The 22,957-nt window shown below is 39.9% G+C and overlaps 3 protein-coding genes across 3 annotated transcripts; 1 reads left to right on the top strand and 2 right to left on the bottom strand.

Annotated features, from left to right (window-relative positions):
- Positions 1–1,164: 1,164 nt before the first annotated feature.
- LOC131167517 (peptidyl serine alpha-galactosyltransferase-like) lies at positions 1,165–10,204 on the top strand. Its single transcript, XM_058126321.1, has 3 exons — positions 1,165–1,996; positions 9,885–9,971; positions 10,111–10,204. The coding sequence occupies exons 1-3, from the start codon at positions 1,701–1,703 to the stop codon at positions 10,202–10,204; spliced, it is 477 nt and encodes a 158-aa protein (XP_057982304.1). The 5' UTR covers positions 1,165–1,700.
- Positions 10,205–11,639: 1,435 nt separating this feature from the next.
- Positions 11,640–11,978, bottom strand: LOC131167518 (spindle and kinetochore-associated protein 1 homolog). Its single transcript, XM_058126323.1, has one exon. It carries the CDS (start codon positions 11,976–11,978, stop codon positions 11,640–11,642), a length of 339 nt encoding a protein of 112 aa, XP_057982306.1.
- A 1,635-nt stretch (positions 11,979–13,613) lies between these two features.
- LOC131167519 (uncharacterized) lies at positions 13,614–14,129 on the bottom strand. The gene has a single exon (XM_058126324.1). The coding sequence runs from the start codon at positions 14,127–14,129 to the stop codon at positions 13,614–13,616; it is 516 nt and encodes a 171-aa protein (XP_057982307.1).
- Between the last annotated feature and the right edge of the window lie 8,828 nt (positions 14,130–22,957).

Consider the following 22,957-nt stretch of genomic DNA (forward strand, 5'->3'; position numbering starts at 1 on the left):
AAGTAGAAGAGAAAATATTGGATGAGTTTGATTTTTGATTTTTGATTTTTGATGTGAAGAAGGGGAAGGATGTAAGAATTTGGTTTTTGAACTTGTAATAAGGGGTTTATATAGATGAAACCAAATGTGTGCAATTATTGAATTGGTTAAATATGGGAGCAAATTTAGAAAGTAATTTCCTTTGAAAGAATTACATTGAAATTTTCTTTAATTTCTTAGAAAGCATCCCTTTGAAATTGGATCTTATGCCAATTCATGTATGGTATGAAAAAAATAATAATTGATTTGGAGCAAAGAATGGATGACATGTATTAAAACTATATTGACAATAGTGGAAAATATTATGTCATATTAAGCAGTCGGGCATTATACTAATTACACAATGGAATTTTATTTTAATGTTTTTCATTCAAATTCATTTTATTGTCATCTGCAATCTATTATGCAAATCAAAAGTAACACAAAATTTTCTTGAATTTTTTAAGACACATGTTATTTCTTTTTTTAAAAATGTTTTTGAAAAGTACATTTCTCATTTTCTCCATTATACTTAGGTGCACACATTGTTTTTGAATAGGTATGTTTGGTCAAGATTTGGCTGATAAAAGTTTATGAATTCATATAGATAGAACCAAATATGTGCAATTATTGAGATGACTAAACATTGAACAAAAATTCACAAAGTAATTTCTCTAAAAGGAAAATGAGTGAATTTAAATTTTCATTAATTTCTAAGAATGTATCCCTTTAAATTTGAGGCATAATTGATGAAAATGGAAAGATGTTGTGGCACATAATTAATATTCTTCAATTTCTTAGGTCGCGTATTCGGATTTGGACACCCCATTAATTAAAATTACAATGACATAGCACGGTTTTATGTTGTGCAAAATTTCGACCAATACTTTTAGTTAAGATTTAGTTGAATTCAAAAATAATTAGTCCTAAATTTATTTTATTGCATTGTTTGGATCCAAACTTGGAAATTGAAAGCTCAAACAACATCCAATAATTAATTTAATTAATTGGATTTTAGGCTTTACTGTGAAAATTAAAATTTTCCCAAGTCGGTCTTTTGTTTTCACAGTGCATTTAAAATTTGAAAGGAATCCTTTCTTCCATCATGGTTTGTAATACCCATTTGAAAAAAAAAAAAAGTTTGACAGTATGGACAATCTCGTTTTCGATAATCATATCATAACAAAGAAACACCTGAAAATTCACAAAGTCGTAGCTCCATCTTGTCTCCTTGACTGAAACACATTGCAATCTTCTTCCTTAATGATCCGCCTGGTCTCCGCCGGCAATTTAGCCCAATCACCCTTTGCTTTCCTGACCTCATTTTCTTCCCCAACCTCGCACTCCATTTCACACATCAAAAGTTGTCTCACCCTAATGCCCCCCCAAGCAAGCGCAGAAGTTCCGTCGGCACTATGCGTCGGAAAATAATTAAAAAATCCTCCTCCACTTCCAGTGAAGCGGTGGTTCTCCAATCTGACGTTTTGTCAACGATCGAAAGCTATTTGCCGTGTTGCTTTCTGAAACCCAGTTCGAAATTTTTTGGAACAGCGCTACCCGGTTCCTTAGAGTCAAGAAAAGAGAGACGAAACCTCCCCTTTTGAGTCTTCGAACATAACAGCATGAAACTGCGATCTCTGTGACGATACCCAATTGAAATTTGGCCTTTGAATTGGTCTTTAATGGCGAGATTGCTGGTGCTTGTGGTTTGGCTGTGTCTGGGCATTGGCGGGTCAGGCCTCGTACGGGTTCAGGAGGCTCCGTGGAGGATCCACACCCTGTTCTCGGTGGAGTGCCAGGACAATTTCGACTGGCAGACAGTGGGTCTCGTGCACAGCTTCAAGAAGGCCCGACAACCCGGCCCGATTACCAGGCTCCTCAGCTGCACGGATGAGGAGAAGAAGCATTACAGAGGGATGCATCTGGCTCCCACCCTTGAGGTTCCCTCCATGACCAGACATCCCAGAACTGGCGACATGTATGGTGGCCCATTCTCTTTAAATTAAACTCACTCTTTTGTTTTGTTGAAAATTATGCTCTGTTTATTGGATTCTGCTCTGTTTATTCATTGATTTCCAATAGGTGAGATTTAGGACTATTAAGAGTTGAATTATGTGATGCTTTTGTTTGATTTCAAATGGGTTTTCTTTTCAATAGGGTTATGCTTGTTTGAAAATTATGTCCTATTTATTGGGTTGTGCTCCAATCTGTGGGTGTCATTATTTTAGGTCTTTCTCAAGTTGAATTATGTGATGTTTTTGTTTGGTTGCCAATGGGTTTTTGTCAATTGGGGTATGCTTGCAAAATAATTATGTCCTATTTATTGTCTTGGGCCCCAATTATTGCTTGACCTCCATTACTGTGGGTATGATTTAGGACGGTCACTAGTTGAATTTATGTGTTGTCTTTTGTTAAATTTGGAGAAGAGGCATTTTTCTATGTTATTCAATATTACAAGGGTGTATATATATACATGAGTCAAGGAACAAGATCCCAAATTACTCCTGAATATTTGCTCTATAATAATTATACAATAATTGAAAAATGAAAAGTGTAGATATTTCTCTAATACTCCCCCTCAAGTTGGAGCATGGAGATCCGTAATGCCCAACTTGCGTGATAAGTCTTGGAAATGTTTACGATCCAAAACTTTGGTAAAAATATCGGCAAGCTGACTGTGAGTAGGAATATGCTTAGTGAAGAAGATGCCAGCCCATAACTTTTTGAATAATACGACAATTGATTTCTATATGTTTCGTACGTTCGTGGAAAACAAGATTTTGGATAATGTGAAGAGCAACTTGGTTGTCATAATATAAGAACATAGGTTGGGAATGTGGTACACCAAGATTATTTAAAAGAGTTTTTAACCATGTAAGTTCACAGGTAGTGAAAACAAGTGCTCGGTACTCAGCTTCGGCGGAGGAACGAGTGACTGTAGTTTGTTTTTTAATACGCCAAGAAATTGGACTAGTACCCAATTGACTGAAAAAACCAATGGTGGAGCGGCGAGTGAGGGGACAACTAGCCCAATTCGAATCAGAATAGGCTGAGACTTGAAGAATGTTGACAGTAGGAAAAAATAAGCCTTGGCCTGGAGATGCCTTAATGTATCAAAGAACACGTACAACAACATCATAATTTGGTTGTCTGGGCTGGTGCATAATTGACTGAGAATGTTGACTGGAAATGCAATGTCAGGACGAGTGATGGTGAGATATATCAAACGTCCAACGAGTCGCCGAAACGAGCTTGGATTGGAGAGAAGATTACCGTCAGTATTATTGGGCTTGAGATTTGGTTCGATGGGAAAGTTGGCAGGACGAGCACCAAGATGACTGCTATCAGTGAGGATGTCAAGAGCATATTTTCGTTGATTAAGAAATATGCCAGTGGGAGAGCGAGCAACTTCAAGGCCAAGGAAATATTTCAGTTTACCAAGATCCTTTAGCTTGAATTTTTGAGCAAACATGACTTTAAAAGTATTAATATTAGAGAGATCATTGCCTGCCATGAGAACGTCATCAACATAAACAAGAATGAGAGTAAAAGACTGACCTCGAGAGCGGGTGAAGAGAGAGTGATCGGGCTGAGATTGGGTGAAACCCTCAGCAAGTAAAATAGAAGATAAGTTAGAGAACCAATTGTGAGAGGCTTACTTAAGGCCATAAGTGATTTTTGAAGACGGCAAACACGAGTCTCCCCCTGTTTGCAATAACCTGGTGGAGGGGTCATATAAACCTCTTCATCAAGGTTACCATGGAGAAAAGCGTTGTTGACGTCCAATTGAAAGAGATGCGCATTCCGAGCTGCAGCCACTACAAGAACACACCTAACGGTAACTAGTTTAGCAATAGGAGTAAAAGTGTCATAATAATCCAAACCTTCTACCTAAGTGTAGCCCTTGGCCGCCAAGCGAGCTTTGTGTTGCTCTATGGATCCATCGGCCTAAATTTTTGTTTTGAACACACATTTACAGCCAATTAATTTTTTTCTAGGTGGGAGATGTTGAAGAACCCATGTATGATTGACCTTTAAGGCTTACATTTCAGAAGTCATGACATCACGCCAATGTGGGTGTAGCACAGCTTGAGAATATGAGGTGGGTTCGGGATGTTAGGATATAATAGAAAGAAAAGCCAAATGTTGATTAGAAAAACGATAATGAGATAAAAAAGATGAGAGACAACGAACCGTACCTGAGGAAGATCTTGAAACTTGTGAAGCCGTGGAGGACTTTGGTAAAATAAGGCAGATATAATCATCCAAGTAAGACAGATGTGTGAGAGCTCATTTGGGCCGTGAAGAGATGGGTGGAGGGGGTGGTGGGGAAGGGGGTGAGGGTGAGGGTGTCGGTGAGGATACCAAGGGAGAAGGAGGGAGAGATAAGGGGTTAGGGGTAGGTGAGGTTGGTTGGGCAGGTAAAGTGTAGGAAGGGTGTATATCGGGAATAGGAAGGGGAAAGACTGGAGAAGATGTAGGAGTTGGAGGTATGAGATGATAGGAAAAAACATTTTCTTCAAAAATGACATCATGAGAGATGAAAATTTTTTTGTTTTCAAGATCGTATACACGATAAGCTTTATGATGAGCAGGATAACCTAAGAAAACACATCGGAGAGCACGAGGAGCTAATTTATCGCGATGTTAGCGAGCGGTTTGGGGATAGCACAAGCACCCAAACACTTGCAAGTGTGCATATGATGGTAGTTTCTGAAAAAGAAGTTCATAAGGAGACTTATGATTGAGATTGGGTGAAGGAGTGCTTTTAATTAAATAGTAGCTATGAGAATGCATTCACCCCAAAAAGAGATGGGAAGATTAGCTTGAAAATGTAAACACCGAGCCACATTAAGAAGATGACAATGTTTACGCTTGGCAACACCATTTTGTTGAGGTGTATCCACACATGTGTGCTCATAAAAAAATGCTTTGATCATGGAAAAAAGTTTGAAGTGGAGTGAATAGAAATTCTCTACCATTATCAGTGTGCACGTGCTTAATAGTGCAATTGAATTGATTTTTTATCATGACGTAAAAAATTTTAAGGCAAGTGAAAGTATTAGATTTCATGCGCATAAGATAGACCCATGTAGCACGCGAGTAGTCATCCATGATTGTTAAAAAATAATGTGCACAAGAGAGTGAAGCTGTAGGATAACCACCCCATATATCACAATAAATCCGGTTAAAACAAAATGTGCTCTTATTTGTATTCAAAGAAAAAGGTAAACGAGTGTGCTTTGCTCTAATACAAACATCACAAAACAAATGAGAACAAGAAATATTTAAAGTTTTTGGAATACATGAAATAGAAGAGTGACTAAGACATTGATGTCAAAGAGTAGTGTTAGAAACACATTGAGAGTGGAAAACTAAGGCGGAGGGAGGTTTATAGTGGTAAAGTCCATCCCGTACTTCACACGTTAAAATCAGCCTCCTCGTTGATAGGTCCTGCAAAATACAAAAGGTAGGAAAAAATATAGCAACACAATTGAGATTAGTGATAAGTTTGCTGATGAACAATAAATTAAATTTAAATGAAGGCACATAAAGAACATTAGAAAGAGAGAAATTAGGAGAAAAATGCATAGTGCCGGTATGAGTTATAGGAACAATGTCACCATTTGGAAGCTTAATGGGGCATGACTGATTAAGAAGTTTAATATTATCAAGAGAAGACAAATTGGAAGTCATATGATCAAAGGCACCTGAATCAACAATGCATTCAGTATTAGAAAAAGAAGCAGAATGACAAGAGATAAAGTTACCAGTAAAATTGGCAAAGTTGGTGTTCAAAGGCGATAAAAGATCTAAGAGTGGACGGTATTGTTCGCTGGTGAGACCAGAGATAGCAATCTGAGAAGAAGTTGAAGAACATGTGACAGCATTTGCAGCCATTAAAGAATCAGATATGATGTTGGTCATAATGTCAGAGCAGTTCACATGAATTAAACCGCCGAATCGGGTCAGATCCAATCTCTGCAGCGGCCAAAAAAAATGTAAATCTTCGATTTGATAATCTCGGCGTAAGAACTGAAAGGCAAATTCAGTGATTATTTAATTAAAGAATCTGAAGGTTTTGTCGGAGTGCCACGTGGGAGCCTTTTCCAGGTGGAGATGCTTAGAGCAGAGATATGAGACAGAGAGAGAGAAACAAAAAGAGATCTAAGAGCTGCTAGATACTGATAGATAGAGATGCTGAGGGATGACTGGAGAAACAGAGAGGCTGTGAGCTTGAGGATCTGCTGTTGAAAAAACTATCCGAAGATAAGAATGATGCCGGAGTCAGAGCAACAAGCACAGATGCCACAGGAGAAGGCAACCCGAGACTACTGCGAGCGCCGAAGACGACGATGGCTGAAACAAGAGATGATTGGAGATGATGAGATGAGCTGCAGATACTAAAGAGATGCTGGAAGAGAGAGGAACGAGAGAACTGTTGCTGTTGCTCTTCGCCAGAGAAGATGACCTGAAGGCAGGAGCTTGGAAAAAAAAAAAAAAAAACGAGCTGAGGACGCTAGAAAAAGATGGCGTCGGAGACGCGAGTGTGGTGGTGATTGTCGGGTGCAAACTCGCCGATCTGCTGCTGGCAATGGAGTTCGGGGGAGAATGGCGTCGAAGATGTCGTCGGGTTTGGGTGACGAGAACCAACGGCGATGGAGTTCGGGGTGGTGACGGCCATCGGGAAGTAGGGTCGGGTTAGTGGCAGAGAGAGATGGATTGCGAGAGAAGCACGCCGTCCGAAGCTATCTACTGTTGCCGGAAACAGAGAGACGGAAGGCTTGAGCGAACGACGGCGGCTTTGGAAAAGAAGGTGAGAAAAAGAATGGGTTAAGGATACCTAGGCTCTAATACCATGTTAAATTTGAAGAAAAATATTTTTCTATATTATTCAACATTACAAGGTTGTATATATATTTGACTAATAAGATTTCAAATTACTCATAAATATTTATTTTACTTGACTAATAAGATTCCAAATTACTCATAAATATTTATTTTATAATAATTATATAATAATTAAAAAATAAAAAGTATAAATATTTCTCTAATATCTTTGTTTGATCCAAATGAGTTTTGGTCAATGGTGTTATGCTAACAATCCGTTCGATAAGTATGAGCTGCCGTCAGCACCATATTGGGACTGTCTCCCCTGATAAATGACTGGTCACCATTTCTACAGTTCAAGTCCTTCACTCTGTTCTTGGAGCTCAGGTTGTTTATTTGCACATTTACCCCCCTTGGTGCCACCTTGAGCATCTTATTCTATATTTAATTTGTTTCTTTTGGTCAAAAATGGTGTTCTCGAGCTCATTTACAGCTTTGACTTCAGTTGAGGAGTGGGGCCTTTTCAATTCAATGATTCACATCATATTTATTGGAGGTTTTACTGGCAACTGGGGCGCCGCCATAATAGCTCTTTTGAGCAAGGGCTGATCCGGGATTTTCTTTCATTTGGGACAGACTTAATATAATTTAACCATTTTAAAAAGTTTGCTTAATATTCATTTGTGTAGCAACATAAGTAAACCCTATGTCACATTATTAACTAAAACAACAAGGTTTTGTTTAGTCATGGAAGGCTGTTTTCATTTTCCATTTCTAGATTTTCAAATAATTACAAAAAGATGGTACTTTATTTTTCAATTTTCCAAGATTTATATAGGAAATGTAGAAAATTAAATAAAGATTTTCCAATTTTCCTACAGAAAATTGAAAAATTAGAAAAATAATATTTCATTTTTGTAATTATTTAGAAAATTGGAAATGAAAAACAAAACTATTTTTGATGACTGAGGAGGGCCGAAACATTAAAAAAAAAAAACTATGAATACTAATGTTTTCTTATAATATCATTGACATTTTATTGATGCACTTCTTCAAATCTCTCTCAATTTATTTAGGACCACTTCAAGTAGAAGTAATTACTTCATATAAAACTCATATTTATACTTACAGATAACATTTTAGTTGGGAAGTTCAACAACAAATCATTCTAAAATGATTCTAGGTTAAAAATCAATTTGAAACTTGTAAACAGAATGGAATTTCTGTATTTCTTGAATAATTTTGTACAGACCCATATACAATATTTATAATACAATCAGAAGTTCTAAATATGGAAATAATCTCCTAAACAAATCTCTCTCAATAATATACATTGTATATTTCCCTAAATTACTCCAAGATATTCAAAGATACTCGGGATTTTTTACACTCCCCCTCAAGTTGGATCATAGATATTGATCATATCCAACTTGCAAATGAAATCTTCAAAGCTTTGGCGGGCTAGCCCTTTAGTAAAGATGTCTGCAGTTTGTTCCTTGGTAGGTACATAAGTCATATAGATGGTTCCTTCTTCAACCTTCTCTTTGATAAAATATCGGTCTACTTCTATATGCTTAGTCCTGTCATGTTGAACTGAATTGAGAGAGATACTGATGACTGCTTTGCTGTCACAATAGAGTTTGATAGGGAGTTTCACCGGGATTTGTAATTCTTCCAAGAGTTTCAGTAACCACAGTACTTTATATATCCTTTGTGCAACTACCCTGAATTCAGCTTCAGCACTACTTCAAATCACTACATTCTATTTTTTGCTCCTCTAAGTTACCAAATTTCCCTATACAAAGGTTCAATATCCGGTGGTAGACCTTCTATATTCCGCCAATCCTGCCCAATCCGCATCTGTGAAAATTTCTACTTCCTTGATTTCACATTTCTTGAAGAAGAGTCCTTTGCCTATAGAACCTTGAGGTACCTAAGGATCTTATACACAGCATCTGGATGAGTCTTTTTCGGGGAATGCATGTGTTGACTTACCACACTTACCGCAATGCAATGTCGGGTCTAGTATGCGATAAGTAAATTAGTTTACCAACCAATCTCTAATACCTCTCCTTTTCAACTGGTATTCCATGTCTTCGACCCTCTTTACTGCTTCAATTGGGATTTCACTAGGTTTGCATCCTAGCATGCCAGTTTCAGTTAGAAGATCAAGGATATACTTTCGCTGATTTGATCTAACAACTTCCATTCCCAAGAAGTACTGCATTTGTCCCAGATCTTTAACTTCAAACTCAGCAGCTAGGACTTTCTTTAATCTTTCCATCTCCACTGTATTATCTCCAGTTAGGATTATATCATCAACATACACTATCAGAATTGTTTTCTTACCACTTTCAGACTGTTGGAAAAACATAGTGTGATCTGATTGCCCTTGTCGATATCCTTGATTCTTTATTACTTTCGCAAATCCATCGAACCATGCTCTGGGAGATTGCTTGAGTCCATACAAGGACTTTTTGGGTTTACATACTCTGTTTTCTTCATATTTCTTATTGAAACCTGGTGGTATCGTCATGTAAACTTCTTCTTCTAACTTGCCATTTAGAAATGCATTCTTATCTGTAGTGGCCAATCTAAGTTAGCTGCCAAGGACAGGAGGACCCAAATTGTATTCAATTTTGCCATTGGGGCAAATGTTTCTGTGTAGTCAATGCCATAGGTCTGTGTAAATCCTTTTGCAACGAGTTTGGCTTTATATCGTTCAACTGTCCCAGCTCTAGATTTCACAGTGAAGACCCATTTACAACCAGCTGGCTTCTTCCTTTTCGGAAAATTCATAACGTCCCAAGTTCCATTCTTTTCTAGAGCCCACATTTCCTCCATGACAGCTTCCCTCCATTTAGGAATCTCCAAGGTTTCCTGAATATATTTTGGAATTTTCATCTTGTCAAGGTTAGAAGTAAAAGCACGATATGCTGTAGACAGACTTTTATAAGACATGTATTTTGACCGGGGATATTGAGTACATGTCCTGGTTTGTTTTTTGATTGTAATGGGTAAATTGATGTCATCAGGTGCAGGCTTATCAAAAGGGAGCTCATGACCATCTATTACCTGATCGGGATTGGGTGTGGACTCATGGTTGTTTGGAGCTATCACCGGTTCCAACTCTTTTGGTGCCTCAGGTATGAGATTCTCCCTGTTCTTTTTGTTTGGCTTGCTTGAGTAAACAAGTATTTCTGTATTCTTTTGCTTTTCTGCATCTCCCCCTGAGGTTAAGTGATCTTTTGTACATGACAGATCAGGAAATGATGTAAAGGTAGACTTAGTGTATGGCACAGATTTAGCAACAGAGAAATCAAAGAACCGATCTTCACTCCATTTCTCCCTTTGAAGAGAGGGTTTTGGAAAGTAAGAAGTGGTTTCAAAGAATGTGACATCAAGGCTAACAAATGATTTTTTGTGACAGGATCATAACATTTGTAGCCTTTATGAGTAGGAATAACCAATAAACATGCACTTAATGGCATGAGGTTCTAATTTATCCCGATTGTGAGCATGAACATGAGCAAATGCAATACATCCAAAGATTTTTAGAAAGAGATTGGAGTGGAGCCAAGTGTTGGGAAACCATTCTTGGAGTTTCTGGAGAGGAGTGGCAAAAGAAAGAACTCGACTAGACATTCGATTAATGAGATATGTAGCTGTTAAGATGGGATCACCCCAAAAATATTTTGTCATATTTGTAGTGAACATCAATGCCCGAGCTACTTCAAGAATATGCCTATTTTTACGTTTAGCAACCCCATTTTGTTGAGGGGTATCCGCGCAAGAACTTTGATGAACAATTCCATTTTCTTGAAAATAATGTCCCAAGGCATCATTGAAATATTCCGTACCATTATCAGTACGTAAAATTTGAATGTGAGTTTGGAATTGTATTTGAATCATAGAGTGGAAACTAGCGTAAATAGAACAGACTTCAATTTTATCTTTCAACAAGTAAACCCAACAAATACGAGTATGATTATCAATAAAAGTAACAAACCATCTCGTGTGAGTGCGATTGAGAGAGCGTGAGGGCCCCCATAAATCACTGTGAATCATACTAAAGGGTTCGGATGGTTTATATGTGGATTTTGGAAAGGAATTATGCTGGTGTTTTGTAAGTTCACAAATCTCACACTGAAATTCAGACGTTTTATTAGAAAAAATGGAAGGAAATAAACGTCTGAGATATTGAAAATTTGGATGACCCATCCTAGAATGCCATAACAAAATTTCACTATAACTAGAAACAGATGCAGAATCACAAATGGTAGTTTTGCATTGTTCACTCACATTAGCCTCCTCAAAGTAGTAGAGTCCCTCATACTCCTTAGCACTGCCAATCGTCTTCCCCGATGATAGGTCCTGAAAAACACAATGAGAGGGAAGAAATTTAGCAGAACAATTGGAGTTTTTAGTTAACTGGCTAATGGATAGTAAGTTGTAGGATAAATTAGGAACATAAAGAACAAACTCTAGTGTGATGGAGTCAGAGAGTCGAATATTCACTTTGCTTGCGACAGACGAGAGTGATCCATCTGCAATTTTAATTTTTAAATTTCCAGCACAGGGTGAGTATGATGAAAAAAGATGATAGACATCAGTCATGTGGTCAAAAGCACTAGAATCAATAATTCAAAGAGTTTTGAATTTAGAGGTTATATTTAAGGCTTGCAAAAAATTATCTCTTTAAACTAAAGAACCCGAAGAAATATTTGTGGAATATGAAGCTCTACAATAACTAAACGCGATCTGGTCCACCGAACTAGGTAGGCCCTGCCTTAACATTTCCAATCAATAAAAGGCTCCTCATTCAAGATCGTCGCTCTTTCAGCTAAATGAGAGGGAACATGAAGTGACATGCTCTGCAATATTTTCTGCTTCCGTAGAGATGCATCCATGAGTTTCTTGGCTTTGGGAATGGCTCTGGTCTCCTCTCGCAGGTGGTCCTTGATGGCTTGCACCTGAAGCTCCATGGCCTTTAATGCTGCGTACATAGCCAACAAATCGGAGATACTGCTCGCAAGGTACATGTTCCGACCAATCACGAGATCTTGAAGCTCCGCTATAGAAGAGTTGAACGAAGAAATCAGAGAATTCAGCAACGAGCCTGCTTCCATTTACATAGCGATTGGGCGCTTCTCAGTTCCGGCAAGCATGGCATTCTCTGCAACTACTGATCTGTCGCTGTGAGGAGCCATGACAACGGCCGTACACTTCTTTCTCTCTGAACAGGTCCTAGCAGATTTCAAGGACGCCATCTGGCCAGTCGAGAAGCATCGGAGGGAAGCGGTCGGCGACCAAGAGAGGTGGTCAGCGGTGACCAGGGAGCGGAGGTCTTGGTTGACGTTGTGCTTGTAGAAGGCATTAGGCTGCTCGTTGCTGCCGGCCTCCATCATCTTGAGCTGGATTTTCGACTAGGAGTCCATAGTCACCAATCGGACGAAGCTGATGTGAGCGTCGAGGCCAGGGTGCTTGCCAAAGCACTCGAGACACATGAAGACACCATACGATACTGACGCTTATTGCGGGTTCTTTTGCAAGCAATCGACGCAGATCTTGTTCGCTGGCTGCGATTGGAGTTCTCGGAGTCGCCGCGATGCCGCCATTGGACCTGATCCAAGATACCCCACGATGGAGGTGGCTTTAGAGTCGCCGTCGAGAGTTTCAGAGGAGCACAACCCTCTTCTATTGACGGCGCCGTCAGCCATTGCTAACTAAGGTTTGGAAACCCTAGCTCTGATATCATGTAAATAGAATGGAATTTCTGTATTTCTTGAATAATTCTGTATAGACCAATATACAATATTTATAATACAATTAGAAGATCTAAATATGGAAATAATCTCCTAAACAAATTTCTCTCAATAATATATAATGTATACTTCCCTAAATTATTCCAAGATATTCGAAGATACTCGGGATTTCTACAAAACTCTTAAAAGTCTATGATTTCTCATCGAATTTGTTAAACACTAGTTCAAGGTTAACAATATACTACTAAAATGTATAATTTAAAGGTTTCCCTAAATTGACACTTAATATTTCAATCAAAGCAATATAAAATGAATTCAAAAACTGTGAGAAACAAGAACTTTTGGAATATTGGGACAGTTGTCAGTAATTGTTGTTGGGGGATTTAGGAACAACAATCACACAAGCAAATATAAACAAGCAAAAATGGAACACCAGATTTAACGTGGTTCGGTCCAATCTAACCTACGTCCACGGAGCACACCAATCTCACTATAAACTGGGAGAAAAATTACGAGGAGGCACCGCTCAACTGAACTCTCTCTCTCTCTCTCTCTCACCTTCAACACAATTTCACTATGTTCCTCACACTTCTTCCACACAAATACACACACATATACATCTTCTATATATAGCCATGGATTGGAGGGTGGAGTAGTTGGCTTAATTTCAACCAAGGTGGGCAGGGTTGGTGGAGGTGGCTGCCGGTCTCCATTGGAATTCAACAGAAGTGGCTGGGTTTGGTGCTGCCGATGTCTCTACCTACTGCAGCTCAAAAATCTCCCACTTGGAGACGGAGACACCATCTCAACCAGTGTATAGTTAAATGATGTGCTCACGTCTGTCTTCAAGCATAAAGACCAATTGAAGTTGAGCACAACTTCAGCTTCTCTGCAGTCACCACCTTTGTCAACATGTCTGTTGGATTCCTACTACCTTGAATTTTTTCAAGTACCAGCACTTCGTCCTCTAATAGAGATCAGACGAAGTGATAACGAAGTTCAATGTGTTTGGTTTTGGAATGAAATGTAGAGTTCTTTGCTAGTTGTATCATACTCTAACTGTCGTTGTGCAAAATATTCCTCACCTGCTTTATTCAAAAGCTTTGTCAACAAATCTTGAAGCCAAATCATCTCTTTGTTGGCTTCTATCACTGCTACGTACTCAACTTCCGTAGTCGATAGGGCAACAATCTTTTGTATCTGTGACATCCAACTAATAGCTTTTGTGCCAACAGTGATTTGACAACCCTTAGAATCCAACCGACTAAGGGAGATCAAATTTCTTTGCATCTTTGGAACGAAGTTTACGTCATCTAAAATATGAACCACTTCAACAGGCGTCTTCAGCTTCATTGATCCAATCCCTTTGACATCGCATGAAGACCCATCATTAAGTGATACCGTATCGTGAACTTCTTTGAAAGAATAGAAAAAATCTTTCTTAAAACAAACATGCACTGAACTCCCAGAGTCCAAAACCCATCCATCATTGTTTGGACTGCTGCGAGCATTCATGTTCTTTCCCATCAATTTTCAGCACTCACTCTTCATATGGCCGTACTTGCAGTATCGACACTGCACATTATTTTGATTGATTTGTCGATGTAAGCTGCTTGCCGTTACAAGGACCTCATCATTATCATGCCATGTGGCATGCTTCGATACATTGACACCATCTCGTGTCTTCTTTTCTTCTTCATACCGTTTTCGATCTTCACAGTTCCTTTTAAAGTGACCCTTTTTGTCACCCCAATAGCATACAACCTCGCTTATATCTTGTCCTTTTGATTTTGAACGCCATTGTTTACCTCCAAGCTTTTGATCTTTGCTTCTTCCTTGTCTCTCACTATTAGCCACCAAAGTCTGCTTATGAGAAGTCACAACCAGCTTTTTTAGTGTTTCAGAATCTTGAAGTGATGCTATCACATCATCAAACTTCAAGGTATCCTTCCCCACGAGCAATGCAGTTACCAGACCATCAAATGAAGCTGGTAGAGACGAAAAAAGTAGAAGCGCCTTATCCTCTTCATCAATTTTCACACCGAGGCTCAATAACTGGGTCAAAATTTTGTTGAAATCATTTGTGCGATAAAAAAGACTACTTTCCTCGTTCATTCGGAGTTGATAAAGTTTTTTCTTTGGAAACAACTTATTAGTAAGGGACTTCGACATATACCTTTGCTCCAATTATTTCCAGAGCTCCATCGGTGAAGTTTCGTCTAACACAGAATATTTGACTTCATTTTCTAGGCACAATTGGATTGTGCTGACCGTCTTCATCTCCAAATCGGTCCAAACATCGTCTTTGATATCGTCTGGCTTCTTCCCGATTAGCGGCTTGATCAAGCCTTGTTGAACCAAAATATCCTTCACTGTGCTCTACCACAAGCTGAAGTTGTTCCGTCTATCAAACTTCTCCACCTTAAACTTTGAAATGTCAACACCTGCCATTTTGCTTTGAATCTCACAAAACGGACAGTATGGTTGGATCTGAGACGGCCAAAAACCTTAGAAATGGTTCAAGCCGTTCGAAAAACAGGTCTGAAATGTCTCCGAAAAGCCCGGTCAAAGTTTCTGGCCAAACCGATCAATTATGGTCAAACTTAATGGAATATTCCTTTGACTAACGGAATATTTGTGACGGCGTTAGTAGCGCTGTTAACCGACGCCATTTGCTGACATGGCCGTGTGGGGTCCATATGCTAACATGGTCTGTGGGGCCCACTGTTGACGTGATGGATGACGTGACGCGGGCCCGGTTGCTGACGTGTTGTCTAACTAGATGGCTTACTCAGCGCTGACGTGGCGCGTTGACTTGGCGCTGACTTGACAGACACGCGCTGACATGGCAGGTGAGGTGGCGCTAATCGGGACTGATGTGGCGAGCTGATGTCACACTGACGTCAGCGTCTTCAACCTTCAAATTCTCGCCGGGCGATCTCCGGCGCGTGGGAGAGTGTGAGCCCACCTGCCGATCTCTTGCTGGCGTGTGAGGATGCGTGTGGGAACGTCGCCTGGCCGTAGGTGGCTAGTGTAGGCCCATGTGGCCTCGTCTGAGCCCCGTTCGAGCTCCGGTTACCACTATTGGCTTTGTCTCGACGAGAGGAACGCGATGGTGGCCTCGAAACGCAATTTCGAGATACTCGGCAGAGGCTCTGAACCGGTGATTTTGCTCCGATCTGACTATTTTGCTCCAACCTTGCTTTGATACCAATTGTTGGGGTGGATCTAAGAGCAATAATCACACACAAAATATTAACAACCCATAAATAGAACATTGGATTTACATGGTTCGGCCGAATCGATCTACGTCCATGGAGCACACGCCAAATCACTATAATTGGGAGAATAATACAAGGAGGAGGAGACAACTGCCCTCAACTCAACTCTCTCTCTCTCTCTCAACACAGCTTCTGCCTCGCACACTACACACACAGCTCTATTCAACTCCCTCTGTTCTGCACACACCACCACACTCTGCTTCTCACCACTCTCTCTCTCAATAGAGTACACTCTGTTCTTGCACACACTTGCCACACAGATTACACCCACACACGTCACATATATATATATATATATATATATATACATGGATGGGGTGTAAAAGTCAAAGGAGGTGGCTGCAATTTCAGCATGGTCGGCAGGGTTGGTGGCCGCTGGTCTCCAACATCAACGAACATGGCTGGGTTGGTGTGGCTGCCAACTCCATTACGAGCCACACCCTAACAGAGGCACCGCTCAACTCAACTCTCTCTCTCTCACTCACCTTTCTCTCTCACCTTCAACACAATTTCACTTTGTTCCTCACACTTCTGCCACACAAATACACACACATATACATCTCCTACATATAGCCATGGATTGGGGGGTGGAATAGTTGGCTTAATTTCAACCAAGGTGGGCAAGGTTGGTGGAGGTGGCTGCCGGTCTCCCCTGGAATTCTACAGAAGCAGCTGGGTTTCGTTGACGAGCCTCTGCATTTCGTCGCCGAACAACAAAAGGGCCTTTGTCGACGAACTCTGGCTTCGTCGACGAAGCCTACTCAATTTACTGTTTTACCCTTTTTCTTACTTATTTATTCCATATATCACAGGTCGGGTTCTTACAAAACAGTTCAGTAAATAAGTAATAACATTTACATAAATCTATAGATATGCATAAAAGACATTCCCTGAGACTAAACACCATTTACTTCCCCCATGGTACAGGTTGTATGGCCCGAAGGCTGGACTTAGCCTTGGAGGATCATCCCAGACTAAGTCAAAACATATATCTACATCTAACTCCAACTACGTAGGCATCCGCAACTCACTTGCGGGTCCGATTACCTTACCACTTCTTGGTCCGGATTTCCAGGAAAGGTACACCCTTTACTGAGGCTAATCGGCTGAGACCACCCTACACTTCTATCCATAACAGTGTGGGTGCACATGGCCAAATACTAAATCTCTAGAAATGGTACCGTGCTCATAACATAACTGATCATTAGGATTCCTAAAGCATATCATGCAATTTAAGTAATAAAAACTGTATTTCAAACTCATTTCGTATAAAAATCTGTTATATTATAAAACTCGGCCCTCGGCCGTCATATACATCTCGGCTCATAGCCAATGAACATAATCCCAACCCTCAGTTGTCATTTAAAACTCGACTCACAGCCGCTAAAACTAATCCCACCCCTTGGCCGTCATATACAACTCAACTCATACCCGCTATATCAAATCCCGGCCCTCGGCTGTCATATACAACTTGGCTCACAACCGCTATATCAAATCCCTATATTTTCACAGGCAGTTCCTGTATTTCACAAACATTCCCAAATTCGATTATAAAATAGTACTTACATATCATTCACTTGCCACACAATCTCAATAATTAAACATAGCCCGTAGGCAACCAAGGAAACATAGTATATTCGGTTTAGAAGATAAAACCAAGATTCCCCATTCATTTTTACTTAAATTATCATATCGTGTATCCTAGGTTTGAAAAAGCCCATTTTGAATGGTCGGTCTTCAAAGAAACAACTGAAAACATAAATATACATACCCAAAATACATTTTCATTGGTTCAAATAAAATGCCGACTTAACTTAATCCCCTTACCCGTTCCTGAAAAAGAAATCGAAATAGACAAAAAGACTTGAAACCCTAGCTTTTCGAATCGGTAGAACTACGAGTATTGGCTAGCCTGGAGAAGAGAGAGTGAACCTGGAGCAAGTGAGAACTCGGAGGAGCCTTTTAATGAAGAAATCCCGAAATCATAACAGAGCCCAAAAAGAGAGAATTTGAAATTTCCAAGAAAAAATGAGCTCACTTCTATTTATAAGTGGGCAGCCCAGGAGAAAATCGGCGCTGATTTTCCCTGTACCCACAAAACTTTCTGTCCTAGTTGACCTAAAACCGACGATGATTTTCTCATGCTCTTTAAAACAGTCTACGGTTTTGGTCCTGCCAACCAAATTCCTTCCTTTTGTTTTGTTTTCCTTTATTTCTCTCTTTTATATTTATTTTATTTTATTTTTTGGGGTTCGAGTTCCTACAATCTCCCCTCCTTATAAGAATTCCTTCCTTGAAATTTGCTAGCTATTACTGACCACCTTCTAAACTCATGATCCATCTTTACCGAATAGTCAGTAGCCACTTAAATAGTGGCCCTGTCCCAAGTTTATTAGCTACCCTCACTTATGGCGGGGGAATACCGTGGTTACACATAATGTCTTGGGAGTTCAAAATACCATACAAAACTCTCCCAAAGACCTTCCATACACAAACTCATAAACAACTAACAAACTAAACACACTTACCTAACCTAACCTACAAATAAAACTAATACTTACCTGTGCAACCGTACTGGTCTGTCTAACAATGATCTTCTCGGAAAAGTTGTGGGTATTTCTGACGTATTTCTGTCTCTATCTCCCAAGAAGGCTCCTCTACTGTATGATTCTGCCACAATACTTTCACTAGCGATATTTTCTCAGTACGTAGTTCCTGTATTTTCCAATCCAAAATCTTAACTGGTACCTACTCATGAGCTAAAACATTCTTGATCTCTAAGGTTTCATAGCTTATCACGTGCGATGGATCTGGCACATACTTCCTTAGCACTGATACGTGGAAGACGTTATGAACTCTAGACAATGTTGGGGGTAACGCCACTCGATAAACAACTGGACCAATCCTTTCTAGGATCTCAAATGGCCCAATGTACCGAAGGCTTAGCTCGTCTTTCTTTCCGAACCTCATCACTCCCTTCATTGGAGCAATCCTCAAGAATATCATATCCCCGATCTTGAACTCTAGCTCCCGTTGATGAGTATCTGCATAACTTTTCTGCCGACTCTATGCTGCTTTTATTCTCTCCCTCACATGCTCGACCTTTGTAGAGGTCTATTGAACTAATTTCGGCCCCAAAATCTGCCGCTCACCTACCTCATCCCAGTACAATAGAGATCGGTATCGACCACCATACAAAGCCTCGTATGGTGTCATCTCGATACTAGCCTGATAACTGTTAATATATGCGAACTCAACTAACGGTAGATATCTAATCCAACTACCACCAAAATCCAATACACATGCCCATAGCATATCCTCCAAAATCTGAATGGTCCTCTCGGACTGCCCATCTGTTTGCGAGTGAAACGTGGTACTGAAGGTGAGTTGAGATCCCAAGGCATCCAACAAACTCTTCCAGAAATGAGAGGTGAACCATGGATCTCGATCTAAAACTATAGAAATCGGGACGCCATGAAGCCATACTATCTCCTGTACATAAAGCTCTGCCTGTCTATTCATAGAGTAACTGACTTTGATCGGAATGAAGTGCACAGTATTTGTCAGCAGATCCACAATAACCTAGATAGCATTTTTCCCATGCACCGCCGAAGGCAACCCTGATACAAAGTCTATTGAAATATGCTCCCACTTCCTCTTAGGAAAGTCAAGTGGCTAAAGTGTTCCTGCTAGCCTTTGGTGTTCTATTTTTACCTATTGACATGTCAGTCACTGTTCCAAAAATATGGAAATCTCCCTTTTTCATGTTACTTTTCTAGAACGATTCTTGCAAATCTCTATATATCTTCGTACTTCCAGAATGAACAGTATAAAGAAAGCGATGAGCTTCCTCTATAATCGTCCTCTTAATCTCCGCATCGTCGGGCACACACAACCTGGTGTGAAATCTGAGAACTCCATCCTCAAAAACATTGAAGTTTGTCTGCGGCTCACTCTATACTTTCTCCACAATTTTTATCAACTCTGCGTCTCTCATCTGAGCGGTTTTAATTTTCTCCTATAAGGTTTTCTGAATGATCAAGCTGGCCATGATCGCCTATGGATTCTCTTCCACTAATTCTACCCCCAACCTCTCTAGGCCCATTCTAATATGATGTTGTACAACAACCACTAAAACTGACGCACCCACCGACTTACGACTCAAAGCATTGGCTACTACATTAGCTTTTCCTAGATGGTAACTAATGGTATAGTCATAGTCTTTTATCAACCCAAGTTATCTGCATTGCCTTATATTCAACTCCTTCTGGGTGAAGAAGTATTTAAGACTCTTATGGTCCGTAAAGACCTCGCACTTTTCACCGTATAGGTAGTGTCTCTAGATCTTTAATGCAAACACCACTGCTGCCAGCTCCAAGTCATGCGCAGGGTAGTTCTTTTCGTACTCCTTGAGTTGGCGAGAAGCATACGCAATAATTTTTCCTTGTTGCATCAAAACACACCCAAGTCCTTTCTAGGATGCGTCACTGTAGATCACATAACTACCATCCCCTGATGGAATGGTCAACACTGGGGCCGTGACTATCCGTTGCTTCAATTCCTAAAAACTCTACTCGCATTCTCCAATCCACTCAAACTTATTTTTCTTCTTCGTAAGCTACGTCAGAGGACCTGAAAATCTAGAGAAACCTTCGACAAACCGGCAATAGTACCTTGCAAAACCTAAAAAACTTCTAATCTCATGCACATTCTTCGGTCTCACTCAATCAACTATTGCCTCTACTTTGCTTGGGTCCACTGAAACCCCCTCCTTAGACACTACATGTCCTAAAAATGCAACCTATTCCAGCCAAAACTCGCATTTCTTGAATTTAGCAAATAACCTCTTCTCTCTAAGTACCTGAAATACCAGCCTCAGATGAGCTTCATGCTCTGCAGGATTCTTCAAATAAACCAGGATGTCATTGATCAACACCACCATGAATTGATCTAAGTACTCATGGAACACCCTGTTCATCAGGTCCATAAATGCCGCTGGAACATTCGTCAAACCGAACGGCATAACCAAAAATTCATAATGGCCATATCAGGTTTGGAAAGCTGTCTTCGATACATCCTCCAACTTCACCTTCAACTGATGATACCCAAATCACAGATCGATCTTAGAGAAAATTTGGGTGCCCTTCAGCTTGTCAAATAGATCATCTATACGAGGTAACGGGTACTTGTTCTTCACTGTCACCTTATTAATTTCCTTGTAGTTGATGCACATCCTTATCGACCCGTCCTTCTTTTTTACGAACAACACCGGCGCTCCCCAGGGTGACACGCTCGGTCTTATGAAGCCCTTGTTAAGAAGTTCCTATAGCTGCTCCTTTAGCTCCTTTAATTCAGTTGGAGCCATTCGATATAGAGCCTTGGAAATTGGCGCCATCCTTGGAGTTAACTCAATGATGAATTCCACCTCACGATCTAGAGGTAATCCCAGTAAGTCCTTAGGAAACACATCTGAGAACTCCCTTATCACTAGGATATCCTCCAGCTTCAGTCCTTCCTTGGTGCTTCTTTCACATATGCTAGGTACCCCTGGAAACCCTCCTTCTTGCTTGAATCACCGAAAGGATTTGTGGTGTAGAGCGCACACACGACCCGATGAAATTAAATTCCTACTCCCCTGGAGGTCTTAACACCATTTCCTTCTTGTGACAATCTATACTTGAATAGCTGGATGCTAGCCAATCCATCCCCATAATAATGTCGAATCCATGCATATCAAAGACGATTAGACTAACAGGCAACCTCCTCCCCTGAATCTCCGCTGGATAATTTCTAACCACCTTACTGCATACAACAACCGACCCTATCAGCGTGACCACACCTACCTTGACTTCTAACGACTGAGTCTCTATTCCACGCACTTTAACAAACCACCAAGATACAAACGAGTGGGTCGTACCTGAATCAAAGAGTACAATAATTTTATTTGAAAGCACATAAATGTTACCTGTAACTACATTTCCTGCATGCTCAGCGTCACCCGAAGTCATAGAATATACCCGTGCCTGGGCAGTGCCCCTCCAGTGACCACCTCGGAGTGCCTAGTTACCTCTCCCGTACTGATGTTGTAATGACTCAAAAAATTTTAACTATTTAAAATAATAAGAAAGATAATAAAAAGGAAAAGAGGCAATAGAAGAAAGGGAAAAGAAATTTTAAAGGATAATAAGCAGGCGCTCGTCAATGAACTCGATTTTCTCATCGACGAGCAATCTTCTAAGCCTCGTCGCCGAGTATACATGTCTTATCGATGAGGGTTTACCGAGAGAGGTTCTCATATTTCTGAATTTTGTCGACAAGCTTTCGATTTTGTCCATAAACTGTGTTCTTAGGCTCGTCGACGAGTCCAGATGTCTTGTCGATGAGGCCACGTGGAAAATTGCCTATAAATAGGCAAAAATCAGAATTTCAGCAAAGGATTTCATTTTCTCTTATGTTTCTCTCTTTAAAAATGGCTTCTTTACCTTCTCTCTTCGAATTCGGCCCGATTTTAGCCCGATTCGATGATCAGAAGTTACCACGAGACTCTTGAGAAGATTCTCTATAACATAGGGGGAGTAGAATTTCGATTTGAGAAGTTTAGGAAACATTTCAAAACCAGGGTAAGTGAGATATTTTTAGGTTTTATTATTTTTTTGAAATATATGGAACCTAGGAAGTATTAAATGGGTATTTTTCTAAGATTTGAGTAAGTTGAGATTTTTGGAATACAAGGTCTCGTTTTGTTCGGTTTAGGCAGGAATTCGAGGAGCAGGTAAGGGAAAATACTTTATAACAACTTTTTATTAATTTTTAAACTGGCTAAAGTTTGGGTATAAAATTCTATATATATTTGTATAATTTTCTAAACAGTGCAGACATTGAAAATATTATTTTTGATTATATAATATATTATGAAAAATCGTGTGGCATGAAAACAACTTTGATAATTAAATGGTTGCGGGTGCTGCTTGATTTTGATTGATGTTCGCTTGTGGATACTGTTTGGATTGTGAATACTTTTTGGTTGTGATGCTGTTTGGATGATTTAATTCTGTGAATGGA

This window comes from Malania oleifera, chromosome 11 (assembly GCF_029873635.1).
Source record: "Malania oleifera isolate guangnan ecotype guangnan chromosome 11, ASM2987363v1, whole genome shotgun sequence".
NCBI lineage: Eukaryota > Viridiplantae > Streptophyta > Magnoliopsida > Santalales > Ximeniaceae > Malania > Malania oleifera.

Bases quoted from the DNA above. Each gene is read 5' to 3' on its own strand.
- LOC131167517 (XM_058126321.1), top strand. From the start codon at position 1,701: ATGGCGAGATTGCTGGTGCTTGTGGTTTGGCTGTGTCTGGGCATTGGC. The intron at 1,997-9,884 runs GTATGGTGGCCC...TGATGTCATCAG, and splicing joins CATCCCAGAACTGGCGACAT to GTGCAGGCTTATCAAAAGGG. The intron at 9,972-10,110 runs GTTCCAACTCTT...TGTACATGACAG, and splicing joins GTTGTTTGGAGCTATCACCG to ATCAGGAAATGATGTAAAGG.
- LOC131167518 (XM_058126323.1), bottom strand. From the start codon at position 11,978: ATGGAAGCAGGCTCGTTGCTGAATTCTCTGATTTCTTCGTTCAACTCT.
- LOC131167519 (XM_058126324.1), bottom strand. From the start codon at position 14,129: ATGAATGCTCGCAGCAGTCCAAACAATGATGGATGGGTTTTGGACTCT.